The following is a 15,909-nucleotide window of genomic DNA, read 5'->3' on the forward strand; positions in this document are numbered from 1 at the left end:
ATTATTTGGTGCAATAGTTTAATGTTCAATAGCGTGCACCTGATGAACATGCTACAGAAAAATTTAAAGTTTGTTTGATCGTAATACAGTTTAAATATATATATATATATATATATATATATATATATATATATATATATATATATTTCTTTTTAACTACGATTTAATAATCCGTTGAATTTAATAAATTCGTTTAAAAAAAGAAGGGTTCAAATACAGAGATAGAAGAACAATTTCTAACATTTACAGGAACCAAACAGCAACAGTAATAATTGAAGAACATAAAAAAGAAGCCGTAATAAGAAAGGGAGTCCGACAAGGATGTTCCCTATCCCTGTTACTTTTTAATCTTTACATGGAACTAGCAGTTAATGATGTTAAAGAACAATTTAGATTCGGAGTAGCAGTACAAGGTGAAAAGATAAAGATGCTACGATTTGCTGATGATATAGTAATTCTAGCCGAGAGTAAAAAGGATTTAGAAGAAACAATGAACGGCATAGATGAAGTCCTATCCAAGAACTATCGCATGAAAATAAACAAGAACAAAACAAAAGTAATGAAATGTAGTAGAAATAACAAAGATGGACCACAGAATGTGAAAATAGGAGGAGAAAAGATTATGGAGGTAGAAGAATTTTGTTATTTGGGAAGTAGAATTACTAAGATGGACGAAGCAGGAGCGATATAAAATACCGAATAGCACTGGAGAAACGAGTCTTCAGTCAGAAATATAATTTGTTTACATCAAAAATTAACTTAAATGTCAGGAAAAGATTTTTGAAAGTATATGTTTGGAGTGTCGCTTTATATGGAAGTGAAACTTGGACAATCGGAGTATCTGCGAAGAAAAGATTAGACGCTTTTGAAATGCGGTGCTATAGGAGAATGTTAAAAATCAGATGGGTGGATAAAGTGACAAATGAAGAGGTATTGCGGCAAATAGATGAAGAAAGAAGCATTTGGAAAAATATAGCTAAAAGAAGGGACAGACGTATAGGCCACATATTAAGGCATCCTGGAATAGTCGCTTTAATATTGGATGGACAGGTAGAAGGAAAACATTGTGTAGGCAGGCAACGTTTGGAATATGTAAAACAAATTTTTAGAGATGTAGGATGTAGGGGGTATACCGAAATGAAACGACTAGTACTGGATAGGGAATCTTGGAGAGCTGCATCAAACCAGTCAAATGACTAAAGACAAAAAAAAACATTTCCGTCTGGAGTATTTCTATTTTAAGTGTCTAAAAAATTTAGAACACGTTTTTAAAACACAAAAACGGACTATCAGATCTTTGTTTGGCACTAAATAATAATTAATTTCATCAAATTCGACACTGATGGGTCCGGTAAAGAATGATTCATTATAATTATTTTTATAATTTTCTTAATATAAAAAAAATATTAGTATAAAATGCAATTGAACTGATATTTTCTGGTTAAATGTTTCTTTTGAGAATTACTAACGTGCCTAGATATTTGATAATGAAATTCCATTTTAAAGAAAAACTGGTACTTTTATGGAATACCGGCGCTACCACTGTTCTCTTCAAATCTGTGGCTTTTTCGATCGAATTTCTTTATTCGTTGTTAATATATGGGGTACTACATTATTTCAACTTACAAGATCACGAAAAATTACTTACTGACTGCTTCATGGGAATTTCTGGCGGCCAGGTGTCTCGTATTGCATCGAATATTTTATGGAAGGGGTTCTCCCGTTTTTAGTGCAGCCGTTCGGTACACACGCCAGGAATTCAAATACGATGTGCTCTCGTCATTAACGTCGTCTTTGATACTATTAAGCAGGATTTGAATCGATCTGTCTGCAACTTTCACAACAAAACGCTCGCGTTTCACGACAAATGCCACCGAAAATCCGTTGTTGTGGATGGACGCGACCAGCATGATTTTTAGGCCTCGAGAACAGCGTCTCATAGATTTAAACGACCATACAATTTTCTCAAATTTTACCTTGTCTCTACTGTTCGATACAGTCGACATACACTTTCCTAATGAAAAATGAAATTATTTCAGTCGACTACTGCATTCGGATCCATACGCGATTTACGGTGACGCCGAACAACATTTGACGGTTCGAACGCCCAGCTATATAGATAACGTATGACGGTCAGAAACTGAGGGTCGATTCTTCAGCTATATACCGATTCGCATATCGATTTCCGACCGCAAGTACGTTTATTGCAACCCATACTACGCCATCGGTTTCGTAAAGCCGCATAGCGTATCCGTTGGGACGTGTCATGGACGTGACGTGACATGTCCTGACGTGTACCGGCAGATGTCACGCATTTGCAGGAACACAGTGATATCTGTTCGCCAGTCGGCAAATTCCAAACATTCCTGTTAATCTCGGTAACGAAATTAATCTGCTTTTATGACAAAAGCACAGAAATGATTCTACGTAACCGGTTGCAGTGCATTAGATGATGCAGATACCGACGAATTGAATTTTGTGGTAAGGAAACTACTCGTCTGATATTTTCCGTTGGAGGCATTTAATCTTTAAATAGCATTCCCATATTGTTAAATATAAGTAAATTGGGTATTAAAACAACCCACCGGGTTGGTCTAGTGGTTAACGCGTCTTCCCAAATCAGCTGATTTGGAAGTCGAGAGTTACAACGTTCAATTCCTAGTAAAGTCAGTTATTTTTACACGGATTTGAATACTAGATCGTGGATACCGGTGTTCTTTGGTGGTTGGGTTTTTCAATTAACCACACATCTCAGGAATGGTCGAACTGAGAATGAACAAGACTACATACACTTCATTTACACTCATACATATCATCCTCATTCATCCTCTGAAGAATTATCTAAACGGTGGTTAACGGAGGCTAAACAGGGAAAAGAAAGGGTATTAAAACAAATAATCCAGTGGCGTCGGTATTCGATCAGAGTACCGGAAAACGAAATTTGCATTAATATTTATATACTGTTAATATTAATGATAAAACAAATTATGCTGTGGAAGCGAGGATTTGTTTTTTTTTTTTAATTTATCGTTCGCTTAATTTGTTTATAATTAATAAGCCAGCGAACCATGATTGTCGTGTCTTGTACGTTATGTTTCTTATTTTTACGATTAAGTTATGCTATTTTGTTGTTTTATTTGTTATCTTGTTAATTGGATTTTTTGTGGTTTAAGGGGTTAAGAATTGTTTACATTTCCATGTTAGTAGTTAGTGTTGCTATCTTGTGTTGTCTTTGACTTATTAGGTTTTTAATTATTTGGACTGTATATCCATAGGTCGCCGGTTCGAATCCGACCCGGGGACAAAAAAAATGTTCGAATACTGTGCCTAATTGCACCTTCCAGTATCCGAAACTTATATCGCTGGATCAATAATATCTTCAATAAATACTTTGTTAATGTATTCATTTATATTTTTATTATATATACATTTTATTACAGATATAGATATCTGTATATATTACTGTATATACTGTATATTATAGATATAGATGTATTTATTATTATATAAGTAGCTACGTTTGTTTCACATTATTAAAATTAACATATTTAGTAAATACGTGTACAATATTTATATTTTAAGTTTTTATTTAGATTGATATTTTAAGTTACATTTTAAATAGCATTGATTTAATCTTTAAGACATCTTTTGGTACTTACGTATTAACGCCACCGCAGCAACAGTTTTATTTAAAAACAAAGTAGTCAATCGGATTTCGGTGGAAAATGGGCCGATATAGAGTTTAACATAGATTCAAAAGTCTCTTTATTAATTTTAATAAATGGTTATTTATATTTATTTATTTTATAAATATAATTTAACCAAACTTAACCTACGCTCGCCAACCTTGACTAATTAACAGGAGTGTTTTGATTATTTAAATAATAAATAATTGCAATAATTACTGAATTTATTAAATAAATATTCAAAAAATTACAGTGGTAATTAGTCAAGGTTAGCGAGCGTAGGTTAAGTTTGGTTATATTAAATTTATAAAATAAATAAATATAAATAACCGTTTATTAAAATTAATAAAGAGACTGTTCATTTTCCACCGAAATCCGATTGACTACTTTGTTTTTAAATAAAGCTGTAGCTGCGGTGGCGTTAATACGTAAGTACCCATCTTTTATTGAACTTTAATAACATTTTTGAAGAGAATGATTTTATTGTAAAAACATTTTAGAAGAGAGAAAAATTTTACTTTAATAACAACGTAAATGAAAAGTACTTTAACAATAGCATTATCAAGAATAAATAAATATATTATAAAATAGATGTTGAATTAAACTTGATTGATATATCTATACGCGTGACATACGTAAAAAGAAAAGAGTTTGTTTATAAATAATAAGGAGGCCGCCCTCCGTGGCGCAAGTAGTAGCGTCTTGGCCTTTCATCTGGAGGTTCCGGGTTCGAATCCCGGTCAAGCATGGGATTTTTTATACACGCTACAAATCATTCATCTCATTATATGAAGCAATACCCAACGGTGGACTTGGGGGTTAAACAAGAAAAAGAAATTAATAATGGAACATGAAACTGAACATACATTTTTGTCTTATCAGTGTTTTGTTTGTTTAGTCTTTTCTTGTGTTTAATGTCTTGGTTATGTTGGCTTATGTGATTTATTGTGGTTCGTTTTGGTTAGTATTTTATATGTAGTGTTTGTTTTATGTTTAATGCAGTTTATGTTAGAATTAACTGTTGTTTTCTTGTTTACGATGTTTTGATTTATTAGGTTTTGAGTTGTTAGGTTCTGTTTTATTAGCGCTTTAATAGGTTTGTTTTCTTTTGGTTTAGTTTTATGCTTTGATTATTACATTGATATTTTGTGATTTTTTTCTCGTATTTATAGTTAGTTTGGTATTTATTGAGTTTATTAGTTTTTGGATTATTGTGTGACGCCTGATTTGCGTGTTGAGCTCACCCTAACATCGGGTAGGATTGTAGTTTAGGTCAGCTCAATCAGATGGTCCTATTTTAGAACCTTATAAGATTATTGTTCTAGGTTCCGAGTTAGGCGTAGTACACAGATATGAATATAGCTTGTGGCATTTGCATCTTGACAGCGGCCAAACTGAAATATGTCTTGAGGCTATTGCAGATGACATCCGGTAAAGACCCTAAGAGCTAGGGTACGGCGGCGGTGGCGTGACGGTAGGACCCGCAAATGGTGGATATCTTCCCTCCGGGTCAAAATTATAGAAGCGAGCACAAAATCAGTTTAAAAAAAAACAACTTTTTTTTGTAAAATTAATTTTATAACAAAGCAAACAAATATAGATCTTGTGTTTAACCGGATTGACTGATAGTGTTTACTTCCTTAATTTTAAAACAAGGTCTTGTAATAACCGGTTAATTTGCGTACAGGCCGTTGCGTAGGTGATCCAATCCTTGTATGTTATAGGGCTAAAAAACCATAAAGGATTAAAATATTCTCCAAAAAATTATTTCAAGTTTATTTAGATTAGGTTCCTTGAAATTTTTTCCTAAAATATTAGTTTTCTCATTGCGAATAATAAAACACAAATGTTACATAAATTATAACAAATTTAATTAAAACAGTAGTCGTCTATTAAATACATATATATATATATATATATTTCTGTTCATTTCTTTATAAGATTAATTACTGTGTATAAGTAATATCGATAACGAAAAATACAATGTTATTCTTTAAAAAAATATATATATTTTTTCTTTTACCTGTTTAGCCTCCGGTAATTACCTTTTTACTTCAGAGGATGATTGTACAGTCTCAGTTCGACCGTTCCTGAGATGTGTGGTTAATTGAAACCCAACCACCAATGAACACCGGTATTCACGATCTAGTATTCAAATCTGTGTAAAAATAACTGACTTTACTAGGACTTGAACGCTAGAACTCTCGACTTCCAAATCAACTGATTTGGGAAGACGCATGCATTCACCATTAGACCAACCCGGTGAGTTTAAAAAAAAATCTGCCTTCCGTTAAATTCACCGAATCTTTTGAGCGTTGTATGAAATATTTTTTGGACTATTGATTTAAAGTTGTGTTTTTAATCAAGAGAGGGAACACAATTTTCTGTGAATAGTTAACAAAAAGTAGTATCCGATGATAAAAAGAGATTCTTAAATTAGTAGATACATATGGAAATAACAGTTGATTTTCTTCACTTTTGTTTAAAAAGCAAACGTAACGTAAGTATTCATTATTTTAAGCGATTTATCTGAGCCGTGAGTGTTTTTGTTTCATAAAATTGCCTTGAAACAGTTGCCTGAATAAATATGTGGTTAAATTTTGTGGACGGCCTGATAGTTACGGTTTTTTTTTTGTATACCGAGCTTATCATGAAATTAATCATTTTGTTATTTTATATTTAAATCAGGATATCTGCTGGTACCGATGTTTGTTCAAATCCCAAGAATCGCCAGTCCGGTTGTTGTTTGAAACTGATTGTTTTAAACATTGAGGGCAGTTTTAGATGTAAATTTCCGAGATGATTTCATTATCGAACGAGCAGTTTGACTTAACTACGAATGTGTTGCATTTACCGCACATTTTTTCATTTACCGAGATCGGGCTTTCAATTTTTGAGATACGTGTAATTTAATAAAAAAATTATTTTTCTACATTATTCTTTGCTGGAGAGATCGATCTTTTAATATATCTCCAGTTATATTTCGTACTGTTCTGTCAATTCGGGGCGATGACAGAACGGCGTCCGGATTACGGATGTTATCAAGGAACAGTTAGAATTGAAACGTAATCTGTTCGGCTATCCTTGTTCTGTTTGTCTTTTGCACAGGAAGACAACCGCCTATCCACCTTTTTACGCTGTTTATAAATAGGCGATGGATGTAGTTTTACATAATGAAAAAATTTTAATTTAAAGTTAAATTATTTAGATGTTACTGGATGAAGCATTTTATCGGTGAAACAATATTATAGGTAAAGTCTCTTTGTTGAATAAAATATTTTTTATATTTCTGTGAGAATTATATAGGCGTAAATCTGTTAGGTAAATTCTTAATTAATTAGATCAAGAACCTGTTACTGATACCGTTTTTTCTTTCCGTTTATTTCCATCGTGTATTCTTTAAATTTTAATCATTTTATTTTACTCTACATTATTAATTTTTTGTTTTTGAAATCTATTTATTTATCATCATATAGACACCATTACTGACTATGATTGTCAACATCATTCATAAAATTAGTGCAATGTACTAAAAACTAAAACAACAATAATAAATTTATAAAATAATATAGATTTCATAATAAAATAAATCACACTAATAACAGAGACAATGGCAATAATCACAGTGGCACATATATTTCAATTTAAAGAGAAAATTGTTAAACATTAAAAACTCTTCAAAAGAATAAAGGCTGCTGTAACAAGTTCATACTTAATTATGCTTTAAAATTCCTTGTGGTGTAGCCTCTTAATGCTACCAGCAATTTTACTACAAAAGTTTAGAGTTCAGTAATTAATAGAGGATTTTTGTTGAGAGAACCTGTTGAACTTAATATGTAAGATATCATTACTTCCGGTATTATGAGAATGAACATCACAATTTGTAATAAACTTATCACGGTGATAATAAACATAACATACATTATTGACTGTAAAATATATATTTATATGTGTGTATGTATAAACAAGGCAAAGTCAATATCCTGATCCCATATTCTACAGTCGGCTTCCAAATCCAATGAAGCTATTATATGACCATTTTTTCTTTGTTTTTAAATAACAGAGAGAAGCCTGGCTCCAGGTAAGTAGAGTAAAGCTAAGGTAACTGAATACATTCCTTCAAACTAAGAAGCAAGAAAAGACCACTACGTGTATGTTTACCAATGAACTCAATATGCGATAACCAATTCAATTTTAACACTGTTGTTTGCAGGATCCTCAATGTCTCATGAAGCAAAAATCATTGAATTAAATTTTTTGTGGTTAAGTACTAATTTATTATCAGAAAATCAATCCCTTTCATTACGAACAAGATTCTTTAAAGACCTGCTGAATGTGAATCTTTGTTGTATCAACAGCAAAAGTCACCAGAAGTGAATTTTTTATTAAGTCCAAGTACCGAGCCCTGGGGTACACCAAAAATGTTGCCATTGTGAAAAGACATTTCTCAGAACAGTCAGGGTCTTATTGACAAAGCTCAAAGTAGTATGTATCATTGGTATTAAAGTTCTGCTCGAGTCATTAGGATACTAATAGTATCATTAGTACTCAACCCAAACTGAGTCTCAGAAAAAAGGTTGTTATTTTCCAAGTAAAACACTATTCCAATTTTTATGGCTTTTTCAAAAATTTTAGCGAAATGGGCAAAATTGAAATGGGTTAGTAATTTGAGAGATCATCAACATTACCCTTCTTACACAAGGGAAGAAGAATAGTCATTAATTAAGGACATTAAATGTTTAGAAATAACTGGAATTATATAATTGATCAACTTCTTGTTAACCCATAAAGATACGGGGACAATTACTGTTCTCTAAGTAATTATATTTAATAATTCTGTAATGACCAATAGTTTAAAGATAAAAGAAGGCTCAGTGCCACTACTTGTTTGTTTAAAATTAAAATACTCTTTAGTATTACTTGACAAATTAGAAGTGAGTTTTCCGTCAACAAAAAATGTATTAAAGTCATCACAAGTCAGTTTATCAGAAAACTTAGCTGAATTCTGGTTGTCCCTTTTTCATTTATTGGATTCCACATAACATTTTGAGGGTTACTTTGTTCTTGGTAGCTATAAACTTTGTTTATGTTTGGATAACTTTAAAACTGGTTTTGACTTCTAAACTCCTTGTTTTAAAAATGGTCTCTCAGACATACAGTCCATGTAATGTGGCTTAATGTTACAAACAATATAGTTTCACAGATATATAGCATTAATAAACTTCAAAATATGTATAAGAGAAATATCAAGGAATTTTAGGCTCTAACAAAAGGTGATTAACAAAAGCTATAACATGCCATTAAACATAAGAAAAAAGATTTTGATATAATTCTTCAACTGACTGCTTATAAATTGTTCTCAAACAATTATAAAAAGAACTGGAGTCAAAGGAAGCCAGAGTTACATAGACATAGCAGATTCTCCATTGATATTATAATTTCACACCGTATGTCAGTAATATAAATTATTTTTGAAAAATGTAGCCTTGAAGTAAAAATTTTAATAAGATAAAAAAATTCTTAACAGCTTGGGATATTGTAAAAATAATTTATTTATCATTAACAATCATATGTAAAAAACATTTCTTGTATTTTTATATCTCTACCTGGGAAAAAGATGATAATTCTTTTGTAAACTAGATACTGCATTAATTATTTTCCTAAATAGATATCTATCATTTTGATCTTTTAAATTATTGAAATTGATTATCATAACCCTTATAATACTTTTATGAGAAACATCATAAATATTTAATTTACATATTACATTATTAAATACGTAATAAGCTTAATCAAAACAAGATCAGACACAATATTATTGTAAACTTCTCATTAAACCCCCACCCCCCCAAAAAAAAAACATAATTTTATATAGTTATGCAGTGAACAAATAAATGTTGCAGATTGGGGAAAAATGTCCAAAACAATTACCTTAAAAATTTTAAAATATATGTCTTAAGGATAACTTTGAAGTTAAAAAAAACACTAAAATAGACGAATACTAAAGTAGACTAATAGATAAACACTGAAATAGATGAACACTTTATGTTCATTCAAGATATAGATGAGCACTCATTTCATCAAGGCATATGTTTTTTAACTGTCCTTTGTGGGATCACATCAGGTTACAGATGGGACTGGCGTGGCTCACCCCAGATAACATCATGGGGTACATGCTCCTAGGCAGGAGGGAATGGAATGCTGTGGAGAAAATGTTTATGAGAATTCTGGGCCCGAAAGAAGAGGAGGGCAGACTTGGGGAGGCGGCTCTGCAAGGCTAGGAACAGGACTTTATGAGGAATGCTTGCTGTAAGGAAGTAACAGCCATGTGATGCTTGATGACGCCGCGATCAAGGGGATTTTTTTTTATTGTTTTGTTTTATAGTAGAAGTAGGGTGAGGTGTACTCATGTATGTGTGATGGAATGTAATAATTTCAACAAAAAAAAGGGTCAAAGCGTGGTGATGTGCAGAACCAGAGAGGTAGTCTTTTTGCCTAGGGTGTTCGGGTTCGCTCAAATTCAAGAGTGGGGTGGTCAGGACTCCCTGATGATAGCATAAAGAACCCTCAAAGTATAAATGGATCGCGAACTGAAAGATGTGTGAAACGCACATCTGGAACTGTTAAGAGTAAGGACAAGATGGGTAGCTCCTTAGTAGAAGGGTATATTGGCTATCCAGAAGAGGGAGGTCGGTGTGTCCTAGTGAAGTTGGGGAGACCCCAGTGAGAAAGCCCCAGAAAAGGAAGCTAGCTAGGGTGAGTAGGGACTGCTGCCACGACACTCCAAGGTGACTGTGTTTTGCTTAATGGCGAGGACCGGTTGACCGGTTGGCAAGGACCGGGTGTTTAAAGGAAAAAAAATAAATAAGATGTAGATGAAGAGAAAATGAAAAAACATATCTGAGTTTTAAGAGTTATTACTGCATCGCTTTATGACAGTCCCAGCTGTTTGTCTTTCTTTTTGTACATCTTCAGGTGCTAATCCATATATTTCCAATAGTCTCCAAGATTACTGCTGCAAAAAGCAGTTTTTGATATCCTTCTTCCTGTTTTTTAATAGCCCTCACAATTTGAAATATTTCCAACTATTACCAATTCTTTTCAATTATCCATTTATGCAAGTGCTTTTTATGTATGGTCCCAGTTGTTTACCCCCTTTTATTTATTTTAATATTGTTACATTCAATTGTAACTTACCAGGAATTATGGATTCTGATAAATCAAGATGACTTAATGACAGTTATCCTTGTTGTAATATGAAAATTTTTTGTTAATCAACTTAATTTTATTACAATCCAATGGAAAAATGACACATTACAAAGAAAATAATAAAAGTACACTACAACAGACTATTTTAGACTAATAGATAGTAAATTAAAAATAATAAACAAATATCAGATTTCAAATTAAATATGTCAGCCAAGTAGCAGTTGATGTTAACTTATCCTAATAACCTATTAATAGCAAAAACTACTTCCAACTTTACTATTTTATAGCCATATTTTAATATCTCTTTTTTTGTCAATCAGGTAAGTAATTAGAAGTGGAATATCATTGTGTATTTAGTTATACAGTATAAGAATTTAGTATGATCTGTTTTCTTTGGTCATCATTCACTTTAGGTGATACATTTTCTGTCATTCGGTATTGTGTTGATAGTTTTTATTATTTTTTTGTAGGTATTGCGCTTGTTAATGACCAATAACATTCTTAAATCTGAAGAAGTCCTTTGGAAAAAGTGAATCGCATTCAAATAGTAGTTTCCAGATATTTAAAGCTTTATCTTATCCTTCACTTAGTATAAATAATATAAAAATAGTGCCTTAATATATCCAGAGACAGCAAGTGATTAGAGTTGCAATAGAAACAGTAAATTCCTTAAAAAAAGAATTTATGAAATAACTTCTATTAAGTGCACAACCTGCACCTGCACCTGTTTTTGACCTGAGGTCAGAATTAAAAAAAAAACTTTTGGCACGTGGTGAATAGTTTCACACATTTGATTTTATATATATATATATAATTATCATAAGCATATTAGCTAGCGCCACATAGTTTGATTTGTTTTAAAAAGTTCCAAGCTGTTCTACCAAGATTTTATCTCATGGCTTTTCTTGAAAGTACTAGCAGGACATCTTTGCTTGCTATGAAGCAGTATCTATTTTTCTACATCTCATTAATTAATTTTTAATTTTTAATTATTGTTTGTTCCGCTTTCAGTGCAATTAGTAATCAAGTAAAATTATTTATTCATTAAATTTTTGTTTTCAGAGAGCTAGAAGCATGTGAACAGGGTTTAAGTTCTTTATGTCAGATGTTAACACATCTTATGGTATTAATAGAGTGGAGTGATGAAGGCTGCTTGTATCCTCGTGAAGAGCATCCTCCTGAAGAATTACTAGCTAGAGCAAACAACCTGAATCAGTATTGCTTTTATGGAAGATGTCTTGGATTTCAGGTAAACTGCATTGAGTGATAATTATTTATATTCATTATGTTAATATTTTAACTTAGAAAAATTTGACATATAAGTTAATATCAAAATAGTTGTGTAAAATTTGGTTATTGTGAGAAATTGGAAAATCTTTCTTCATGGCATATTAAATGTTATATAAAAATCAATACCTTGCCTATTTAAGCAAAGGTTGCATATAATTTCATGTAAATATCAGAATTTTTAATTTACTAATTGTTGATGAACGAATCATATTTATTGCATCAAAAATATTTGGCAGTCTATTTTTATGTTCTGAAAATTTGTTTTGACTTTTGAAGCTGTAAATGTAATATTTTAGACAGGACTTAAGGTAGGCATAATACATTTTTAATAATGATTACAAGCATTGTGGTTAATTAATACATTTTAAAGCAGAGCTAAACAATTTGGTGTTTGATTACAAACAATATCAACATGATTATCCCATAAAAATTTATCACCTTGCAAAAAAGCTCAAAACATTTTACTGTATGGACAACAGAAATATTACTATTATCATTAATGGTAGTACATTGATAATTTTTTCATACACATCATGATACTATACACTATAATTCCACTATGAACTGTATTACCGAGATGTATTCATGGAGTGTAGTTATGCACAATTAGTAATATCTTTTGACCCACCGGGTTGGTCTAGTGGTGAACGCGTCTTCCCAAATCAGCAGATTTGGAAGTCGAGAGTTCCAGCGTTCAAGTCCTAGTAAAGCCAGCTATTTTTATACGGACTTGAATACTAGATCTTGGATACCGGTGTTCTTTGGTGGTTGGGTTTCAATTAACCACACATCTCAGGTATGGTCGAACTGAGAATGTACAAGACTACACTTCATTCATCCTCATTCATCCTCTGAAGAATTATCTAAATGGTAGTTACCGGAGGCTAAACAGGAAAAAGAAAGGTAATATCTTATAGCAAGTGTTGAAAATGTCCTCCAACAATTTCCTAAAGGCAGGTCTGAACCCTTTGCACCATATTTTTTGAGATGAATTCCATTAGGTCTGATGTCCTACGAAGGGTGTCAAAAAATATGGTGTGAAGGTTTCAGATCTGCCGTCAGGAAAATGGTGGACATTTCCAACTTGCTGTAAGACATTACCAGTTGTGCATAACTAGATTCCGTGAATTGAATCAAATGTGAATATCTTTTGTCATAGTACATTTTGTCATAATGGAATTATAGTGTGTAGTATCATGATGTGCATTCTGCCGATCTTTTTGTGGTGGAGTGGTAGCATCTCGGCCTTTCATCCAGAGGTCTCAGGTTCAAATCCGTCAGGCATGGCATTTTCCATATGCTACAAAATTTCATTTTCATATCCACACACAAGCTTCAAGCTTATGTGGTGATATCATCACCAAAAAAATAAAAATTAAATTATAACTATGATAGAATTTCCTAATCCTGTTAAACCGGTTTTAGCTTTATTTATAGATATACTCAAGATTGCTCCATTTCTGTGTTATGGTAATACATCTGTGGCTTTTAAAGATTAAATAAGACTCTATAGCACTTACTGGTTTTATTTTTCCATTTACTATTTTTCTCTAAATATAATTGTCTGAAATTTCAGCACTGAACCAGTCTGGATTAAGCTAAAGTATGGACTGTATAAGCCCAGAATAACAAATTCATATTTCATGTACAAGCATGCAATTGTCTGTACACCTTTTGGTTCACATAAATTGATTCTTATGCTGTGATCCTTGATGCGTGTTTCCCAAAACCTGTAAAAATCCATAGAAAAGGATGATTTATCCGAATGAGGGATTCTAATAGTGAATGTTCAACCTGCTCTCAAATAAATATCCTTTTTTTTACAATTCTTCTTCTTTTTTTTTTTGACAGAAAAAGACATTTAATTACTTTTAACCATATGTTAGCAAATACTAGAAACCAAATTACTTACTGATAATGAAGCAAGTAACACTTCCTACGTAACTTTCTTCATAGAAAGTCCTGGAAGATATGTCCAAATATATATATATATATATATGTTTTGTTGTATTTGAAAGGGTGGCCTTTTTAAAGAATTTACACTTTTATTTTTTAAGTATTTGTACACTAAATAAAGTGCAAAACACAAAAGATGACATAACTACATGATAGAACCTAAAAATAGAGTTCAATTGAAGCTGATACTGGAGACTAAAAAAGTCATGTTTTCAGATTAGTTGTATTTATTTTAAGTGATTAGTTTGGTTTACAAAATAATAAGGGGAGTGCTCTCTAAAAATCTAATTTACTCTAGTCTAAATGAGGGAGTATTAAGCAAAAATGGTTAAACTTTACATTTACAACAGTTTTTATAGAGTAATTGTAACAGCTAAACAAAAGATTACATTCTTTGAATATCTGCTAAAATATACCTGGCCAAAAATTTTAAACAGATTGCCACGAAAAAGTCATTTGATAAGGGAAATTCAGATTTGGTCTGAGCAACTAGCTGTCATGCAAGATGTATGAATCTTACTGTGAGAATATATAGATTATGGATTGTTAGGACATATTTGTTAATTGTTTGTTTTTTTTTTACTTATCATAAAATCAGTGTAAGTGAAGCCATTTTCAGCATTCATTAATTTATTAATCTTAAGTTCATTTATTTTAAGAGATTTTTTATGTAAATGATTCATGAAAATACACTGATAAACATAATTTCCTGTTTCCTAACATGTGATACTTAATTTTAATCTGTTTGATGCTGAAAACAATTATGAATTCAGAATCTATCGCCTACCATTTTTGAAAAATGTTTAAATTTCAATTAAAGGATTTTTTCATTTTTCAATGTATAGTTTGCATTTTAAGCTCCTATATTGCATTTTGTTAGCTCATTTTTTATTGATAAACTTTGTAAACATAATTTGTAAACTATAAATAAACAATACCAGACAAAATATTAAATCATATCATAGTCACATATTATGACATATCTAATACTGAAGAGTGAGCCTTCGTTGACAAAATTAATCATGTTTAAGCAGGTCAAAACTTGTAACTGAAAACACAGCTGCGTTGTTTGTATTAAGCACTGAATTTAGGAATGAATTAATTTTGTTCAATCTTATTGCTGTCAAGTTTGTTAACAGTGCAGTGTCATAATGCCTAGAAATTGTGTAAATGATGTGGATACCTTTTGTTATGTATGTGGTGAGTTTACTGTAAAATCAAATAGAAAACAACATTTCACCTTTAATTAAAAAAGCATATCATTTGTACTTTCACTGTAAAATTGGTGATCAGGATAAGACGTGGGCTCCTCATGTAGAATCCACTAATTTTTCTGTATATTTAAGAGGATGGCTGAAAGGTAAATGGAAGGCTTTGGCATTTGGTGTACCTATGGTTTGTGAACCAAATGATCATGTAACCGATTGTTACTTTTGTTTAGCAAGTGTATCTGGAATTTCTAAAAATTCTAAACATACTGTAAAGTATCCTTCATTGTAATCTGCAATCAGGCGTGTACCTCACAGTGAAATTATTCCAGATCCAGAGCTACCTGTGAATGTATGTTTCGAAATCAGCGAAGAAGAATCAGGCATTACTAAAGAAGACAACAATGATTTTGAATTTTCTTCCAATAAGCCACATCTTATATCACAAGGTGAATTAAATGACTTTGTTAGGGATTTAAATTTATAAAAAAATCAAGCTGAATTGTTAAGATCAAGACTGCAAGGTTGGAATTTACTTCATAAAAATACAAAAATTTCAG

General features: G+C 31.7%; 1 protein-coding gene across 3 annotated transcripts in view; it reads left to right on the top strand.

Annotated features, from left to right (window-relative positions):
* Positions 1–15,909, top strand: part of Hsl (hormone-sensitive lipase) — a 98,508-nt gene that overhangs the window by 44,266 nt on the left and 38,333 nt on the right. For all 3 annotated transcript variants that reach the window (XM_075376533.1, XM_075376534.1, XM_075376535.1), the window contains exon 2: positions 11,958–12,144. In XM_075376533.1, coding sequence (XP_075232648.1) covers positions 11,958–12,144 — 187 coding nt within the window. The remainder of the gene's footprint in view (positions 1–11,957; positions 12,145–15,909) is intronic.

The sequence above is a fragment of the Lycorma delicatula genome, chromosome 10 (genome assembly GCF_047948215.1).
Source record: "Lycorma delicatula isolate Av1 chromosome 10, ASM4794821v1, whole genome shotgun sequence".
Taxonomy (NCBI): domain Eukaryota; kingdom Metazoa; phylum Arthropoda; class Insecta; order Hemiptera; family Fulgoridae; genus Lycorma; species Lycorma delicatula.